We start from the raw sequence: 20,526 nt of genomic DNA on the forward strand, positions 1-20,526 counted from the left end.
TGTTATCATTTTCTATTGCTTTTAATATATTTAAATATAAAATAATTCAATTCAATTCAAATATTTTTAGTTTTTTCATTTTATGATTCTAAAATCGATTCAATCTAAGGTTAAATATTTAATATTTTATTCAAATTAAACCAAATAAAAAAAATTAATTCAAATCAAATATTATGATTTGAGATTCCAAATCGATTTTTAAATTTTTGAATTTTTTTCTTAGTCGTCCTAAGATTTGAAATTTTAACATAAAAAGATAGAAGCTATACCCACCAGTACTGGATTGCACGGTCCAGATACAAGACTATCCGGTGCCTGCAGTTTCAATGCATTTCAGAAAAGTAACAGATGTATTTAACCAAGCAAAAACTATAGTGCACGATGATTTATAGAAGATTAGAACTCAATGTTGTTATCAAAAGATAAGGAGGCAAGTCCAAATATATCACGAAAGGCAGTGATACCATTTCATCCATGCTAAGTGTATATTATTTGATGTTGCAAACACCGTTGCATAAAAGTACAGAAAGAACTTCTGGCTTCCTCCCATCCAAAAATGACAGAAATATGTTGAGCTCAATAATTTCATTCTTCTACCTGCAAAATCATTGATAATTGTTGAACATTTCATTTAACTTGATTTAGAAACTGTAGCTAACAAAAAAAAAAAAAGGAAAGGGAACTGGGTTCTAGGTGTTACACGAAAAAAGCCTTGCATCCATTAGACAATGATTTGTTCCATTAGACAAGAAATCATGGATGCAAGGCACTTCTCATTTTCTAGACATACCATCCATTAGTCAGGCCTCATGATTTGTTCCTCAACAAATTTCAGATGGAAGTAAAATAACCATCCCAAAGAAAGTATGGCACTAATGATGCTATCAGTAATGGACATTATCAAATGGGAAAAAATCACATTCCAGTAATGCCATCGTTGGTGAAAACAATGGGCAAAAACACACGTACATATAAAGGAAATTCAAGTAAATTATGCCCAGCAAACACTGGAATACAGTGAAGCTACCTGTTTCTTTGACCTGATATTTCTCTGGGTGGTTGCGGAGAAGTCACCCTTCAAATCTTTCACATGGCTTTTTTTACCTCGGGATCGGGACACACCTGTAACAGTGGCATAATATTGTTACTACACATATTCAATAAATTTAAAAGAGCATAGTTATGAAACTAAAATTACCTTTCCTGTCAACTCTCAGTGATTGAATTTCAGTCTCCTCTTCCTGTTCACTCACTTCACTAGAAGCTCCAGAAGATTCCTCTGACTCAACAAATTTTGATGTCGACTTATCATCCAAAGACTCGGTTTCCCCATCCATGGATGTATTAATAACTTCACCATCACTAACACCTAAAAGATACAAAGTGTTAGATACCAGCTTCACTACTTTAAATGTGAATTTATAGATCCGAAGTAGATATATGAAACTATTTTCTCCAAATGGAAGCAGCTAAGCTTACAAAGAGTGAATAAGATCATAAAGAATTACAGCAATACATGTACTTAGAAACACATTGGATACCATATTAACTTAAGAGTGGAAATTAGGTATTACTATCTATCTAACATACTGACACACTTGTTTTTGTTCGTGATGTATCACATGGTACATGACATAATTATATGTCAAATATTTTTGCACCTACTGTATAAAAGATAGAAGAGGCATATCACTAGTTGTCTTTCTTGTATTTATACAAAATTTTGGTCCCTGTGGTGCTAGAGTGCATGACCCATAGGAGAAAACGTTTGAAACTTGGAACACGCTTTTCATAACCGCTTTTTTACACCAACCAATTTTCATTAGCTAAGTAGTAGAGTTGCCTAGTATAACAGTTTCCTTGCTACGTCTTTGTCTAAGATGCCGATAGAGAAAATCAAAATGCCACAAAGTACATAAATAAAGTCAGACCAGTCACAATCCTCTCTCCTCAAACATCATATAAATTTTATTATTGAAGCATGTCCGAAAATTTTGCAAATTAAAAAATCACCAATGGCTAGTGCCTTCAAATCCTCAATAAAAGATGCTAAGATAATGTTTGTTTACTAGGCTGCATGATGTATCTAAGTAATTGCAGTGCAGCAGACCAACTCCTGACATTTTGTTATATTTATCTTTTATTCCGCAATATGAAGGTGCCCAACAATTTTGACAATAAAATTAGATATAAAGTACGTTAGTTTTCCACTCACCATCAGAAGCTTGCAGTTTAGAGATCCAAGAAAAACAAGATAGTGGAAGTAGCAAGAAATTAGATGAAGTCACAGGCACATGGCTTAAGGGAGTATGGTTCTTGCTTGGGTTTTGAGGCGTTGATGCTGCTGATGTTTGAAGATTTCCTTTTATGGTCATTATGTGTTCTTGCCTCTTTTCGGTTATGCTTTTGGATTCTAGGTTTTCTTGAAACTGTCTCCACTTGTAAACTTCTACGCTGGCTAAAAAGAAGGAAGAATGACAGTACAGGAAGCGCTTAGCATTGACTTCGATTTTTTGGTGGCTGTCAGCTGTTGCAAGAACGCGGAATAGGGTAGTGTTTTTTCATGGCTTGGTGGTGAAACTTGGTTCCTTTAGTGGGTTGAGGAATGGTGTCAGATTACAAAGTATTTATAAAGGAGCTAATGGGATTGCTGGTGCTTGAGATGAAGGAGTGGATAGAGTTGAGATGCTCATAGTTTTATGGTAAAACATTCCCTGTTTCTAGGCGTGTATCTGGTTTTGCTTGGGTGTTATTATGGTTTTTTTGTTCAATCTGTTTCTTTTATTCAAGGAGCAGCTATCTGAGTTATATGGTTCCTGGAAGTTGGATGTAACCTTTCTTTTACCATTAATAAAATCATGGCTTTGCACGAAAAAAAAAAAGGCTTAAACTCATGAACCAACCTTCCACAATGTCAGATTCTGCCCTTTCTTCTCCATTTCCGGCCATAACAAAACCTTCTATGTTGCCAACCTTCTGTTGATGTATTTCTGCATTTCTTGCAGTAACCTCTTGCTCCTTCTTTTCCATGTGGAACTTATTAAGTTTCTCCTCAAATTCCTCAATGCATACTTTTAGTTCCGGTTTAGCAAACTTCTTACCCTGTTTGCAATCAATTTGAAGAGAAAATGGATCACCTGAGTCAAAAAAGAGGCCAGAAAAACTGAAAAAAAAAGGGGTACCTTGTTAATTATGTTTCTAAAATGATCCATCACAGAATCCTCAGATAGGGCGTGTTCATAAGTCTTGAATGACTCTATGAGCTTTTTCACTCCCTTTTCAGTGAATGACAACTGAGAAAGGCAGTAAGAAATTTTCTCCCATTGCAAAACATCTGCAGCAAAGATGAACCATTTTGTCAGCAAAATCTAACTTCTACATTCATAATAAAGAAGCATCAATTAGTTATTGTTTGTTCGCAATATTAAGCAAAGCAGTGACAAAGAGAAGAGAGACAGGGAAACATGGAGGCTGCAGCTCTCCGGAACCCTATATACTATAAATAGAAAAAAGGTGTTGTGCTTCCTAGATCCTACACATCCTACTAAAGGCAGCAAAATATGACAGAAACCGATTGCTCTGAAATAATCTACTATTTCAACTATTTGCTCATGCAATTGTTCTCAGCCAGAAAAAGGGCAAAAACATTTTTAAAAAATAAAAAAGAAATCTATAAAAGAAAGGAAATGATCTTAAGAAATAACAATCATAAATTTTGAAGCTTAAACTGAAAGTTGTAGCTTCCAACTGGATAAACATTTTTTATATATAAACACAAGGGATAAGGGACAAAACTTTAATGTTGTACTCAGGGTGATGGATAAAATTTATCACCCATTTTTAAAGGGTGCATTTTTAACACTATACTTTTAATTTGGTTAAAAAATGTCAAAAGTTGACAGCAAATTGGAATTTTCGGTAAAGAATGAACAAAATATTCTACAGAAATTTTCTTATCACTACTTTTGATCATGTTTTAACCAAATTTCAGAAACACAGTAACAGCAATATTCAAAACAGGACATTATAATAAGAATATAATCTTGAATGAATAAATATGAAGACAAATTAAAGATAACAAAGATTGCATGCCTGTGACTCCAATAAACCTATTGCAAAGCTTTTCAACAAGTGATTCCATTTGTTTTTCCTGAAAAATATTATAGATATTAAGTTAATGAGATTATAAAGAAAAATAACTTCAGTTTCAACTCAACAATGTATACCTTCTTGATAGAACCAATTAAGAACTGCATGATGTTGCAGAAAGACCCTTTCTGCAGATCTTGGGTGGATAATTTTCCAAGGATATCTGGGAGTAAATTATATATCGGATTGCTTCCTGCGAAAATAATTGGAAAGAAAACTGTTAAATATTTATTCGAGTCAAGGAAATATATGTTAGTCATTTCTACAGTTGTACTAGTTGAATATCACAATTCACCTTTCTTTGACAACTCATGAAAAAAGAGTTTAGCCAGATTAGAGATCCTCTCATCATGATCTTCTATTCGTACAGCCATCTCATTAATGTAACCTTTTACCTGATCCAAACATGCCAAGAATCAGAGCCCTAAAGGTTTATAATATTTTAAAAATCAAAATAAAAAAGAAAGAGAATGCAGCTGATAGTCAGCCCGTCAGACCTTCATCATGTCATTTAGTATGAGATGTGAAAGAACTAGAACAGCATTCTTCCTAACTGAAACTGAAGGATCCCTTAACCGAGCATACACGTTCTCTGTCCATGGTTCTAACAGATTAGGAAAGCGAACTGCCAAATCTCCAAGAGCAATAGTGCAATTGGAACGAACAATTTCTGATGGTGCATTCTCCACAACAGTAAAGAGAAGCTGGAGATTTTCATCACTGAAAATGCGTTCAATCAAAAATTCAGGCATAAAGTCTCCTTCAGACTCGGAACAGCAGATAACAAATAGAAAGATAAATAGAATAGTTACCAAAATTTGGCATCTATAATCATAAATCGACACAAGGCAAGCATTGCAGAGGCCTGTAGTACCGGATACTGGGACACAAAAGTCAAGTCAATTTATTGAACAAGATATTCAAAACCTAGAAAACAACAAGCATACAAGCAATCTAATACAGAATAGGAAGTTGCTTCATTTTGTTTCCATGAGGAATAAAAATGAGTTCATTTTTATAATTCCTAATGATCATACAATTATATTTTATATTTCATGTATATACATGGGATTATTAAAAAGAACTTTGCAAATGTCATGATGTTATATTTTTGAAATCATGAATAATTTTAACATGATCCCATGATGAGAGTTGATTTCAGTCATAAATTCAAATGGTATAGAAAATAGTTATAATGTTGTGCACAATGCTCTTTGTTGAGAAAGTAGACAATGGAACCCAAAGGAACGTAGGAAAATGAAAGAAATGAAATAGAGAAGGAAAAGCTGCGGCATGCACCTTCTGCATCAAAGAAAAATTTCTGCACAGCTTACTTAGGAAAGGTGCACACTCTCCAATCAAATTATTTTCACTTGAACTACGAGAAACAATTTCTTTCTCTGCTTTCTCAGCGAGTGTGTCTAGTACTGCCTCTTCAGAAGCAGCAAGACCAAGTTCAGCATTTATACTATTATCCTGTAAGACATCATCAGATACAAAAATTCATAATCATAAGTTTCTTAAATCAGATTACAAATTAATAATTAAGAAATAAATTATAGGTTAAACTGAGCTCTACCCCGCTAGGGAAGGAATGTTCAAAAGCATTTTTACCTTTTGTGTTCCGGCAGTTGCTGCATCTTCAGAACCCATTTTTTCTTTGTTTCCTTTCTGTTTCTGGATCTTCCGAACACAAGATTCAATGTATACCAGTTGGTTCATGGCAACATGACTTGTGACAAATAAGTATCTGCTAAGCTTTGCTACTTGAACAGTGAAAAGTACAGTGAAGTTACCATCGACAATGTCATTGTGTAATGCATCTCCTCTGCTACGATCAAAAACTGAACTAAGAGATTTTTTCACAAGATCCGCAGCTAAGGTTTCTGGAGTTGGATGAATCGTATATACTGCAGCTATTGCTTTATCAACAGCAGCATACCATATGTTATCTGGAAGCCCAAGGCCTGTAATTAAGCTTTCCAGAATACCAAATATTCGGCTACCATTACAAAGAAACAACTTTTTCTTGTCCTCTTCAGACAATCTCTGGATAGCAATGCATGCTGTCCTAGCTAGCAAAGGTTCCACTTTAGCCCAACGACCAAACCCAATGTCAATAATGTCCTGTAAATGAGAGCCAAGAATTGCAGTGGATGATTTTGCTGCCATGCAGAGGATAGCTAAAGCCCCACGACTTTGCTCAGCAGTGGTTCCATTAACATTAAAGCAAAAGAAATCCCATAGTGCTGATATCTGTAAGACAATAGCACAATGGAGGAAAAAAATCAATGATTTTAGAGCAGACATTTAACTATGACACAACTATAGCTAAAGTCCTCGTAAGAGAGGACACACCACAATTAATAAACAATATGATTCGGACTCTCTCTGCGCTAGATTGTCTTGGGCAATACTTAAACACCTTAAACTCAATGACTTCAATCCCTCCCGCTATGCGTAACCACAAAAAAACCTAAGCAATGAAAATACGGTAAAGCATTTTGTGAGAACCCAATTCCATAAGTGGATCTATAAAATAAAACGGTGCCTTAAAATCTATCAGAAAATGATTCCAACAAACATGGATCAATTCAATTATAAACCATGCAGAACTTCAGCTTCATAATTGTCATCAAATTCTGTAGACCTATAATACTTGTGCACCTATTTTATTCGTGGCAACTGGCAACAAAAAAGACCACGATTCCAAGGAATGGACGAACAGTTGACACTTCTAGGTTTCCATAAAAAAGCAAGGAATGATCTTAATGCAAAATCAACATCGAATTTCCAAAGGCATAAAAGAGAACATACCGCACCACTGGATATATCACCATTAGACACCAAGGCACCAACAATGAACTCGAGGGCTGCTTGATCCCCTACATTTGAATCTATGGCTAGATTCAAAAGATTTTTAGCAGTCTCTACTGGGTTTTTTTTAATATAAATTGTTACAAAAGCATTCTCTACAGCTTCATAGATGGATTTGTCTTGAGAAAATACCTGAAGAATCCACAAACAGATATTCCTATCGAATGTTAATAAAAGAATCATGTTTACAGGATAGCCAACCTCAAAAGTACAAAAAGATGAAAAAGAAGGTGAATTAGAGGAAAACATAGACATGAAGGCATGACAACAAATGATAGCCTACCAGTGGCAACATCTTACGTAGACAGGATTCTGCACCATCAATTTGGAATTGTCTACATCTCATCAGCAATAGAATTGTGTTCTCAACATCTGTAGCAGAAGATGAAGCCATCAATTGAAGGAGTGTTTGCATTGTGGCAGACATACACTCAGAAAATTTCAACCCAGCCTCAAGGGAGGCAACCAAGGCCCTAGTCTGCTCCAAGTTCCCAACATCTGGCACAGAACTATCCTTACTAGGAATAGCTTGTTCCATATGGGGTAAACTATCAGTTAAACTCTCTGGCTGGTGGTAGGTCACCTCTTCAGCATTGGCATCATCAACCTCACCATCACCATTAAACAAGTCATTATCAGAGGGCACACCATCCTTCATGCCTTCAGACAATTTATCCGGCTCAAGCTCATTTAGCTTCTTCTTGTACTCCTCCAGGGTTGCTTGAAATGAAGCTATTCGGAGTTGTGGACCAAAAGGATTATGCTGCAACATCATAATTAGTAAATTTAATGCAGATTTTCTAACAATGGCACTCTTATCTTCCAATCTCCCAGCAGCAACAGCTGCAACCTCATTCCATAAACCAATTGAAACAGAATGCTCCTCACATAGTTCAGCCCAAACTTGAAGAACTCGACTCCTTGTATAAGCCGAAACATCTCTACAACGTTCAAGCAAAATTTCCAACATGGCTTGCTTGGTCCGAAGACGAACAGATTTAGAACTCACTTCACCTTCAACATCCTTAAATGCTTTTGCAACTAATTTACCCAAAACACCTACAAGGGCATTTCTTATCTTATAAGATTCTCCACCAAAGTGTGGGACTAAAAGCCCAATGTTGGTGGACATTAACTTTGGTAGCCGATCAGCAAGCTCCACCAGGAAGCGCCCAATATTTTCAGCCCCTGCTGTATCCTTCACATATGATTTGGGGTTAGTCCTCCCTATCTCTCTGATAAGAGAACTTGCAAGTGTTCCATCAGCATACTTCTTCTCAGCGAAAGCAACAGCATCAGCCATGTGGTTAACGACAAAGTCATATTTGTGAATTAGGTGCATGATTGAAGCAGATGATTGCTCTGTGTAATGGTACTTTGTAGCGCAAGCCCCAATGATATGACATAGAGCATCTTTTGTTTCTGAGTCCTTTAGAAGCATGGCCTTCTCAAACAAAGAAAACACATTTCTGCAAAACCAAAGTCAGAAGAAGTAAATTTCATTTCAACGCAAAAGACAGTTTATCATGGCGATTAGTAAGCCGAGTGCACTTACTTTACAATAAAAGATAGATAATTTTCGTCTGGATCAGCTGATCCGAAGAGCATCATGAGGTTGATCTCTAGTGAGTTGGCAATCAGGTTAAGTATCCGGCCCCTCTGTAACTCCCAATTCCAAGAGTTTACTGGTTGCTTCTTACGACTACTTGCTGTCACCTGAACAAATGGCCAACCAAAACTATCAAACATAACACCAAAAACGGCAATGATGTAGCAAGGGCAGCAGGGGTCATACCTTTGGATTGTTTCTAGAATCAGTGTTGGACTCCTCGGTCAAAATAATGTGGAGGAGAAAGAATGTGTAAATTTTGAAAGCATTACGATATGAAGTGAGACGATCAAGCATTTGAGTTTCATCATCATTCTGAACTTGAGAAACTCGCACGAGCGAATCCACGTTTGGGAGGAGAACACTGAGATTGGACCGAAGACTTTCTACAAGAATAAACTTGCTAGCTGGGGTGAGGCTGGAAAAACCTCGGGCCAACGAGTACACGCGATCGAACACATCCTGCTCTTCGATACAGAAGAGCTCCTTATCAGACAGATCAAAGGATACCCCTGTACCGAAAGAAGAAACCAAATTTAATAAAATTTAGGTTTTCTTATATTAATAAAAACTTACGTTTCGAAAATGCTAACAACATTAAACATAAACATTCTACTATTTACATCATAAGGAAAGTGAGAAACTCAAATCGTTTTTTTTTAATAATTCAGCAAAAGCAAATCAGCTTATTTGGCGAAAAAAAAAAGAATTTAATAGACAGTGAAATCAAACAAAAAAATTAGGGCTTTTCATGTGGAGAAAACCATAAAAGAGATGAATTTAAACAGAAACGAGTTCGAAAGTTTCAGGAGAAACACAAATCCACCTCCATTTTCCAGAATAAGGCAAAAATAAAATCCATCCGTTTTACCAAAAAAAAAAAAAAGGGGACAAAAATTATAACATAGATAAAATTGAACCTTTAACAAATTCTTCGAGTTGGGAAGGAGGAAGCCTGGAGACGTCGATAGGGTTTTGAACAGAGAGATGATTGTCTTGGTAATCCCATTCTTCGTCTTTTTCTAGGGCTCGCAGATTTTGGGGGAAAACGAAGTGAGGAGCCATCTATTTTAGCAGATCTTCAACTGGAGTAAGAGAGCTTCTCTACTTGTTCGTCTTTTTTTTCTTACTTTTGGCTTTTCATCATCTGGTGCTAAGTGCCATGGAATAATTCAAATCAAAATGAACAAAACGAGAGCGGGAACTTTTTTCTTTGAATCGGGTCGGGTCAGATATTTTTCAAGTATTTGCCCATTCGATTTTTTCTATTTTACTTTTTTCAATTCATTAATGCAATATCAGTACTACAACAACAATTCTCTGTTGGCATTTGTCCGTATAATTTAACTTTCTCTTTCCACAATGATCGGATCTTGTTGAAACCGGCCATGACCCTTAAAAAAAACCTCTATTAAATACATTAAATACGTATATAATTTATAAGTGTTTCTTTCAAAAAAATTAAAAAGTTATTATTTGTGATTATAAATTTTTAAAATTTTAAGATTTTAAATGTAAATCTTATTATATGTGAGATTGTTTCAATTTTATGTTTGACTTATCTAATTATACTTAATTTGTTGATTAATTTATTTGATTGACAATTCAATTATGTAATACTTAATTATAACTATAATTTATATTTGTAATTTGCCAAAACTCTTTAGTCTTATGATTCTCATCTTATAAAAAATCTTCTTGCACAATTTTAAATAAAATTATTTGAGTTTTTTTCATTTTTAATAGTTATATTTTTTATTTCAAACTTGAATTTTTTATGTATTTTGTTTATGGTTACATTATGAAATATCATATTTCACTTAAAATTTGCACAATTTTTAAATAAAATAATAATATATTATTCGCTAAGTAAGCTTTTTCAATTATAGTTATTATTTGGTTTGGTTCCCTTCGTATCTGCAACTATCTTGAATATAATTTTTTGTTATTTAATTTTTTAATTTGATTAAAAAAAATTTTCCTCGCATCTAAGGGTGATAAAATAATTTGTACCAAAGAGGTTTCAACTAATCCTAATCTGATAAGGTCGAATTTTTTTTTTTAAATAGAGATTAGGTTGGAAATAGATCAAATACTTTTAAAAAAAAGTCAAGGTTACATTGGAAGTAGGTGCAAGGTATTTTACCTTACCCACCTTGGCATATATAAAAAAATTTTTTTAAAAATTGTTATTTAATTTCATATTTATATATAAAATCTGTATATATTAATAAAATTACTATTTAAGTTTTAATTTAATAAAAATAATATATTTTTATATAATTAAGATATAATTTGTATTAAAAAATAATAATTTATGAATATTACATTAAATTAAAATTATTAGATTAATTTCTAGTTGGATGTGGGTTAGACATGGATTATGCATAATGTTAAGTCAAGGTTGGGTATATCAAAAGTAATTATTTGATATCAGAGTTGGATAAAATATTTTAAGAGTCAGGTTGGAGTCAAGAAGAACAAAAACCTATCTCGACCCAACTTATTGTCATCTTTACCCATTTCAAAAATCTTACATTCCTAACAGTGTCCAAAAAAAAAAAGAATAAGAACTCTCATCTCCCTGAGATTTTTTTAGATTCCAGAGGGAAATTAAAATGTTTTCTATTTAACCTTACGTAATCGTATTTTTTGATTATATAGTTAAAGTTATTTGCTTTAGAAATGTAGTGATTTTTATAAAATATTATGAAAATAAATTTTTTCTTAATATATTTTAAACATAGTTTTTTTTTTATATTTTCTACAAATATCGTATTTTTAATATTAAAAATGAGATCATTATTGAAAATATATAATGAAATTTTTTTATATTTTACTTTTTATAGTTTAAAAAAATCATGTTTTTCTTCTTAAAAACGTAATTTTTATTGAAAATATAATATAAGTCACGTTTTTAATCTAAAAACATGATCTCTGTCTAAAATATATTAACAAAAAAATTTATTTTTTAGAATTCTATAGTTTCAACAAAAATAATATTTTTAAAATTAAAAATGTGATATTTGTTGAAAATATAATATAAAAAAATAAAAAAATTATTTTCCCCTAATAAATAAAAAGAATATTTTTTGGGAAAAGTTGACATTTTATTGCCAAAAAAAGTCATCTTTTTGAATATTTATTACATTTTATTGCTTCAAAACATCGTCTATAAAAATGACATTCTTAACGTATATGGTCACCATTTAACATCAATATTAATTGATCCCACCCGTTTTGAAAACATAAAATTCAAAATCTTTTTGTTTCTATTCGTAATAAAACAAAAACTTAATACTCAAATATACCCTCAACCTTTTATATAAAATAGATTTAAGCCATCAACATTTTATTGCATGCAAATCAGTCTATATTCTTATATTTTATATAAATAAATATATAAACTTTCAAATTAATGTAATAAAGTAAAGTTTTGTTAAATTAAACTAATTGTCGTTAGTATTACATACAAATCATCCAACGTAGATGATGATGTGTAATAATCAGCCCACGTGAATAGATTACAGGGCATTTTTGCTAAAGTAAGAAAAAATATAAAAAAATACTCAGTTAAAAAAAAGTGTCTAGTTAAAAAAGAAATCAAGAAGTAAAAGTTAAAAACTTTAGAAAGCAAAAGAAAAAAACCTACTCGATACTACAACTCTAAAAAAAGAGTTCTTGTTATGATTTAAGGATTCGATTGGGGATTAGGGTTTGGTCAAAGAATCAAAGGGATTTAGAGCGAAACAAAAGGCTTTTTCGTTGCATTTAGAGGCCTTGTGGTATGGAAACAATGTCTCTTTTCATTCGACAATGAAGAGGAAACAAAGAATCGATAGATTTAGGGTGTTTTAATGTAATGATTAGGTTGATTTATGGTAATTTGGACAAAGGATTTTGGCGATTTAGGATTTTTTTTTTTAGATTTAAGGTTTCTATAATTTAAAGGTTTTCATGTAAAGTTTTGGGTAAGTTAGGGTTTTCTAAAGTATGGATTTGTGTTATTTAGGTTTGTAAAAGAAATATTTTGATTGATTTTAAGCTTTATCTCTTCTAAATTAGAGTTTTAAGAGTGTTGCAATTTAGGACTTTATAGAAAAAGTGCTACTATTGGTTGAAACTTATGCAAAATGTATACACAATCGTGTGCTACTAAAGATTTTATGAAGACTAGTAAAAAGTAAGGGTTTGTTGGTAGAAATGCTTCAGTTGTGAAAATGTATGTCTAATTTTATATTTAAAAAAGTTTAAGTGCTATATCAGTTTTAACATTTATGGTTGAATGGTCCCGTTGATTAGGTTTTATGTTGTTAAGATTTTTAAGCCCTTTTTTCATTTGTGAACTTGACTAACTTCTTCTTTAACTATTGCTATGGATTGTTTATTATTACTTATTATTGGGTTCTGAAATAATCAAGTGGTTCAACAAGAGGTAGATAGAGGAAAGGGTAAAGATTCAGGACCAATTAAATCAATAAAAGAAAAAAGAAGAGAAAAACATCCTGGTAGAGAAAATGCTACGACATATAGGACAAATTGTGCAAATCTTGGTTTAAGAGAGGTAAAAATTGTTGCTAAAATTGTCTTGCTTTTAATGTTTCTAAATTCTACATTTATATTTATGTTAGCTATAAGACTAGTTCAAAAAGAGTTAAGTAGTGTCTAGATGATACTCCATGTGACTGTAGGAATAATATTGTGATTAGATTTACTTTTATTTAGTTAGATTAGATTTATTTTTTATTTTCTAGATAAGATAAGGTTTTCTTGTTCTGTACCAAAAATTAGATGCCTAAAATCTATATATAGTTTGGACATTTCATATTCTCTCTAAGCATATTTTTAGTTTATATGATGGTTTATGCCTCTTACATGATTGTTAGATAATCTCCTTTGTTTAATTCTATATAGCCTTACACCTTATCAACTTTTTAATAGTGCTATTTTTCCTTTATAATTTTACTTCAGTATTACTTTTGTAACCTAGATTCTGCAATTAAATAAATCTAACATTATTAAATAGCCTTTTGCTTATTCAAAAATATTTTTCTTGGTATTAAATGTGAATAAAATTGTATAAAGTATGATTGGGATAAATAAGGCCTATGTATTTAACTATTTATGTGTAATCTATAAATGTATACATAAAGAAAAAAGTGTTGATGTAGGATAAACATAAAAGTGTACTCAACAACAAGCGTTACATACAAAAGGCAAACCGAAAAGAAAGCAACAAAATAGGCCACCACACCTATTTGGCATTGGTTTATATATTGATTTAGATATTGAAAAGTCAATTCTAAATGTAAGCATATTAAACTTTTCAAATTGATAGATACTTGTGTTTTTAAAAATAAACTAATCTCTTACTTTTTTTTTACTCTATCTTTTCTATATAGCCTGGGACACCAAGTGAAACTTTGATTAATGAAGGCAACTCAAGTGGCAGACCATATGCTAACAACAAGAAGAATTGAACATAAATGTTTATGTTTAATATTAGTTAATGCCATAACATTTTTTTGTTGAATTTGTTATATGGCAATCCAAATTACTAATTGTCTTTTGATAAATGTAATTGCAAGTTCATAGTTTAATGCGAATTAATCGAATGATGTTATATATGGCTTACTTTTAGATTTAGTTTCAATTTATGGCATTTTGTTGAATGGATTTGTATATGGATGTTAGTAAAATAAATATTTTTTGTTCTAGATTTTTACTTATTTATTTCTTATTTTTAGTTTGTTTTTCCTCTTTTACTTACAAGTCTGATGGTGATATCTGCTATTTTTTCATGTTTATTTTCTCTTTTATTTTTATTGTATGATGCACAAGCAGGTTTAAATGGTGAAAAATATTGCCTATTATTTCCTTGTTTATTTACTCTTTTATTTCTACTATCTGATACACAAGTTATATGATACATGAGTAGGTTTGAATGGTAAAAGATATCAGTTGTTTTTCTCCAGTCTATTTTCTTTTTTATTTTTGTTGTACTACAATTTTTGGCCCAAGTGTAATTTTTATTTTTATTTTTATTTTTTGCAGAATGCCATGTCAGCAATCATATGGACATCAATTGTCAATTGTTAAAGTTAGTCTAGTTTAACAGAATTGTCCTTAATTACATTAATTTTAAAAGTTTATGGATTTATTTGCATAAAAATAAAAGAATATAGACTAATTTGCATGCAATAAAATATTGAGGGCTTAAATTCATTTTGTATAAAAGATTGAGGGTATATTTGAGTATTAAACCTAAAATAAAAATAACATGCAAAATACCTTTATTTGATATTATTACATATACAATCTAAAATACATTTACTTAATATTCTATGTGTAATCAATGTTAAAATAGTAATTAGGTTCCATGCAACTTAATAATATATATACAAATATTTTAAAAATATTTAACTAATTGTATAAATAATTTATAATTAATATTTGTCACATGTTATTCACATGTTGTCAAAAATAATATACTAAATGACTTTATTAGATAATCTTACATTCCTCTAATCAAACATAAAAATTTTATATTTGTTAAAGTCAACAAACCTCAAGAATCACTCATTGCCCTTCAATATCACTTTCTTCTAAAATCACTTTCCCTCCCAAAATTTAAGATTTTGAGAACCAAACATCTCCTAAGAGTATTTCACTTAAAATTTTTTATTATAAATTTAAATTATTTAATCACAATAAAAATTACGTAAAAGTTTATCATTTAAAAGTATGAATTCTATATAATTTTTTTTATAAACCTTACATAATGCTATTGAATTATAATTAATTTATTACATTATAATAATTATAGATGATATAGTGACAACTTTTGACCTTAGGATTACTTATATAAATCACTTGAATCTAATTGAAAAATTGATTTCTTAATCCAATAATGGCAAGTTTGGAAATTAAAAAACAAAGACACGGTGCTTGTTCTTTATTTTCAGTTCCCAATGCTAAGCTAAAATTCTTAATCAAGATTCAAACTCTCATGTTTAATGCAAGTAATAAAATTTGCACATGTGAATTCCATGTTAGAGTTTTTTAGTTAATTATTATGATTTAAAATCTTATTTTCTAAAATATTATATTTATAAACTTATTTCCTAATATATAATATTTTTTGCCATGTCATTTCCATGTCACATTTTTTAATATTAAAAAAATTAGATTATAATAATTTTTAAAAATAAACTTTCTTTACTTCTTTCTCTTTGATTTTTTTTATTCTTTCTCATCTTTTTACTTCTTTTATTCTTTTTTAGCTCTGCTTTTGAAGGGAAAATGAAAAACAACACCATTAGTAATTCAAATCATTTCATATAATCACAAATCTATTTTTTAAATATACCTAATTTTTAATCCATTTTTTATTTTAGTTCCAATTATTGTTAGATTTAATAAAATCATTAATCTTGGGTTAGAGTAATCTTTTGTAATAGGAATTTGATGTCACAAAACATGCTTGATAAAATGCTTATAAAAGAAATCAATTAAGTTATTATATAAGTTTAAAGAATCTTTGTAAGTCTTTTGATGTAATAGTTTGTCTTCAATTAAGTTGTAAATTTTATATAATGTGATTAGATTCTTAATCTTTTTTCTTGGAAGATGGATGATTTGGTTTGGTTTGCTAGCCTTAGTGTAGGAATAGATGAAGTAAATTTTACCTATAATCTATTAAATTAAATATAAATGAATTACAATGCATTTGAAAAATGAATGATTATTTGAACATTTGTTTAAAGAATCTTTTTGTTATTTCTATTTTGTTCATCAAATTCATAGCTTGGGTTATTAGCATAGCAAATTACCTATTAATTAGTTCTTATGAATAGTAAAAGTGAAAATCCTTTTTCTCTCTCTTTCCATTTTATTTTATATTTTTCAAAAAGTAAGATTAAACTTTTCTTTATGACTTTACAAGTAAATTGAAAGGAGTTCTTCTTAGAAATGAAAGTGCTACGATAATGTATTTTACAATATTTCTATGCCAATTAGCGTTGTTGGCTAAATAGTTGAAGCTATTTGTGAAATATGGGGTATTTGAGAAAAGTTTGAGAATGATGGAATTGTAAAAGTGTTAGGATATGACTAGACACTTGATATTCATTCAAAACCAAAATTCCTAATTAAAAATTTATACACAATATATGTTTTATCTAAATAAGTTTTTTTAACACAAATACAATAATATGTAGAAAAAAATTATGTTAAATATACATATCAATTTTTTAATTCACCATATATTCAATGAAAATGTAATTCATTGTTAAAATAAGTAGTAGGAGATGCACTGTATTGCATATAAGACCAATTTTTAGTAAGAGATTTTATTTGATATTTCAAGTTGTGTGATAACTATGAGATGATGATGTCAATATAGTTATTTATCCTATATTACTTCTTTGATTAAGTGGTTGCTAAATTCAAAGTATTCAAACATGAAATCCCTTTTCTAATTTAATTTGATGTTTTATTTTTAGTTTTCATCTTTCCTCATGTATATTTTATTCTATATTATCATAGGCTTTCCTACTTTCAAGACTCTAAAGCTCACACCATGTTGTTATGTCCGAGGAATTTAAACTCCTTTTGAAACTTGTAAAGAATTAGCCTTTCATTTATAAAGCCATATTTTAGAAAGTATTTTTTGTTAATGAAGCACTAGAAATTGCTAAAGCTTCCCTACTAGTTGTCCATTTACTATTGCTAGGGCATCTTCTGTTGATGAAGCATTATATTTCATACTCAAATTCATTTAAGTAGTTTCATACACTACAAAGAATTAGGTTTTTAATGGCCTTTTTTTTCACGTTTAGTGGTGTCCACTAAAAGATTCATGGCGTTTGCTAAAAACAACGCTAAAAATATCCGCTATACTTACTAAAAAAAAATAACAATGTTTTTAAGCATAAATACCGCTAAAATAGTGGTATTTACATTAAAAAATATCATTAAATGCTGAATTTAATGGCGTTTGTATTAAGAAATATCGTTAAATTTAGTGACATTTTCAAGCACAAATGCCACTAAATGCTGAATTTTGTGGCATTGTATAGGAAAATACTATTAAATTTAATCACGTTTTTAAGCATAAAAGCCATTAAATTCAGCATTTAGTAGTGTTTTTAGGTACAAATGTAGCCAAATTAAGAAATTTACTTTTTAAATTTTTTTTTTTCAATATCGATTATTATCATTAAATAAAAAATGTTAAAAGAAATAAAAATGAAATTAAATTCATAAACTGAATATTATAAATACATAATTTGTTCCAATATGCATATAACACAAAATTTAATGCATGAAATAACATTCAAATTATTTTAGTATATTAACCAAAAATTTAAAATGTATGAAATTAATGACTATATAAATTTAGAATACTGTCATTTGATGAATGATTTTTTTTATCTTGATCACTAACGTGTTCAATAACCTACTGAATAAAGTAATACAAGTTTTAACACTTAATAATAAACTATTTTTTATATTAAAAAAATATAAATAGTTACTAAATATAATATCTGAGTTGGTGGATCACCTAGATTAGTTCTTGAAAATTGTTGTTGCACAAAATTTGTAAGAGTGTTGAATTGATCATGCAACTGTTGAAATCTTGCACGCTTTTGTTTTCTTTCTACTTCCATTTGCTCGAAACATTATTGCATAGTTTGTAACTCCTTTCTTACTATAGAGATGTCTTGTGAAAATTGACTTGCTAAAAACGTAAATTGCTGAGGGTTACATCCATATTAGCTAGATGGTGTTAGACCTAATCCAATACCTTGAATCCGTTTATGTTTTTCTTTTCCTGCAACTTTTATAAAAATTTAATTTTTTAATTCTTGCATGTTGATAGAACCATTAGATGCTACTTCAATCTCAGCACCTATTTTCTTTTTTGCTTTCTCTTGTAAATGAATAAGATAAAACTATTAAGTTTAATAATTAATTTATAATATATTTAAAATAGTAAATATTTATTTTTTGTATAAAATGAATCCAACAAATTACCACAATTTCTTATATTTTGACATTAAAGTAAGATTTATCTTTTTTATGTGTAGGTTACTCGAAAAAGTTTCACACATCCAATTTTTTCACCCATTTCAATCTTTTACATAAAAATACATAATATTGTTAAACACATATCAACTGCAACTTATTCATGTATATCAACTGTAAAAACCAAGTTTAATCATTCGGACAAATATAATATCATGTATTGAAGCTATCCAAACTATTAAAACAAAACACTAATAGCAAAATTGTATTTTTGTCTTTTAACGACACAAAAAGTTTTAAACAGATGTAAACGGTAGCTTTTTTACACATATCAATAGTGGATACCAAGTTCAATCATTCGCACAAGTTTAATATCATGTATTGAAGCCATCCAAACTGTTAAAATAGCACAATAGTAGCAAATTTGCATTTTACCTTTTAACGAGACAAAATCTCTTAAATAGATGTAAACAATAACTTTTTCACACATATCAACTATGAAAACCAAGTTCAATCATTCAGACAAGTTTAATATCATGTATTGAAGCTATCTAAATTGTTAAAATAGAACAATAACATCAAATTTGTATTTTGCATTTTAACGGCACAAAAAATCCTAAATAAACATAAACAACAATTTTTTTATACATATCAACTGTGGAAACAAAGTTCAATTATTCAAACAAATTTAATATCATGTGTTGAAGCTATTCAAACTATTAAAATAGAATAATAATAGCAAATTTGTATTTTTACCTTTTAACGACATAAAAAATTTTAAACAGAGGTAAACAACAACTTTTTCATATATATCAACTGTGAAAATATAGTTCAATCATTCAGATAAGTTTAATATCATGTATTGAAGCTATTCAAATTGTTAAAATAGAACAATAATAGTAAATTTGTATTTTTTCCTTTTAATGACATAAAAACTCCTAAACAAAGATAAATAGTAACTTTTTCACATATATCAACTGTAGAAACCAAGTTTAATAATTCGGATAAGTTTAAAATCATGTATTGAAACTATCCAAATTGCTAAAACAAAACAATAATAGCAATTTTACATTTTCGCCTTTTAATGACACAAAAAGTCCTAAACAAATGTAAATGGTAACTTTTTCACACATATCAATTATAGAAATCAAGTACAATCATTCAGACAAGTTTAATATCATGCATTGAAGCTATATGAATTGTTAAAATAGAACAATAATAGTAAATTTACATTTTTACCTTTCAACAACATAAAAAGTCTTAAACAGATGTAAACGATAACTTTTTCACACATATCAACTGTTCAATCATTTAAACAAGTTTAATATCATGCATTGAAGCTATTCAAACTGTTAAAACATAACAATAACAATAAATTTATATTTTTACCTTTTAATGACACAAAAATTCCTAAACAAAGGTAAACAACAACTTTTTCACACATATTAATTGTGAAAACCAAGTTCAATCATTCGAACAAGTTTAATATCATGCATTAAAGTTATCCATGCATTAAAGTTATCCAAACTGTTAAAATAGAACAATAATAGCAAATTTGTATTTTTGCCTTTTAACAGCACAAAAAATCTTAAACAGATGTAAACGATAACTTTTTCACACATATCAATTGTGAAAACCAAGTTCAATAATTTGGACAAGTTTAATATCATGTATTGAAGCTATCCAAACTGTTAAAATAAAACAATAATAGCAAATTTATATTTTTGCCTTTTAACGGTACAAAAGTCCTAAATAGACATAAACAATAATTTTTTCATACATATTAACCATGAAAATCAAGTTCAATCTTTTGAATAAGTTTAATATTATGTATTGAAGCTATCCAAACTGTTAAAATAGAA

At 29.7% G+C, this 20,526-nt stretch overlaps 1 protein-coding gene across 1 annotated transcript; it reads right to left on the bottom strand.

Moving 5' to 3' along the window:
* Window positions 1-353: 353 nt before the first annotated feature.
* LOC111296441 (binding protein) lies at window positions 354-9,763 on the bottom strand. Its single transcript, XM_022890745.2, has 17 exons — window positions 9,556-9,763; window positions 8,822-9,147; window positions 8,582-8,742; window positions 7,310-8,495; window positions 6,967-7,158; window positions 5,764-6,405; window positions 5,449-5,625; window positions 4,962-5,029; window positions 4,647-4,869; window positions 4,445-4,544; window positions 4,227-4,342; window positions 4,093-4,150; window positions 3,183-3,334; window positions 2,904-3,102; window positions 1,199-1,369; window positions 1,028-1,122; window positions 354-597 (listed from the first exon to the last, which is right to left on the bottom strand). Exons 1-17 carry the CDS (start codon window positions 9,698-9,700, stop codon window positions 586-588), a joined length of 4,023 nt encoding a protein of 1,340 aa, XP_022746480.2. The 5' UTR covers window positions 9,701-9,763; the 3' UTR covers window positions 354-585.
* Between the last annotated feature and the right edge of the window lie 10,763 nt (window positions 9,764-20,526).

Source organism: Durio zibethinus, chromosome 12 (genome assembly GCF_047325235.1).
Source record: "Durio zibethinus cultivar Kanyao isolate XHJ-2024 chromosome 12, ASM4732523v1, whole genome shotgun sequence".
NCBI lineage: Eukaryota > Viridiplantae > Streptophyta > Magnoliopsida > Malvales > Malvaceae > Durio > Durio zibethinus.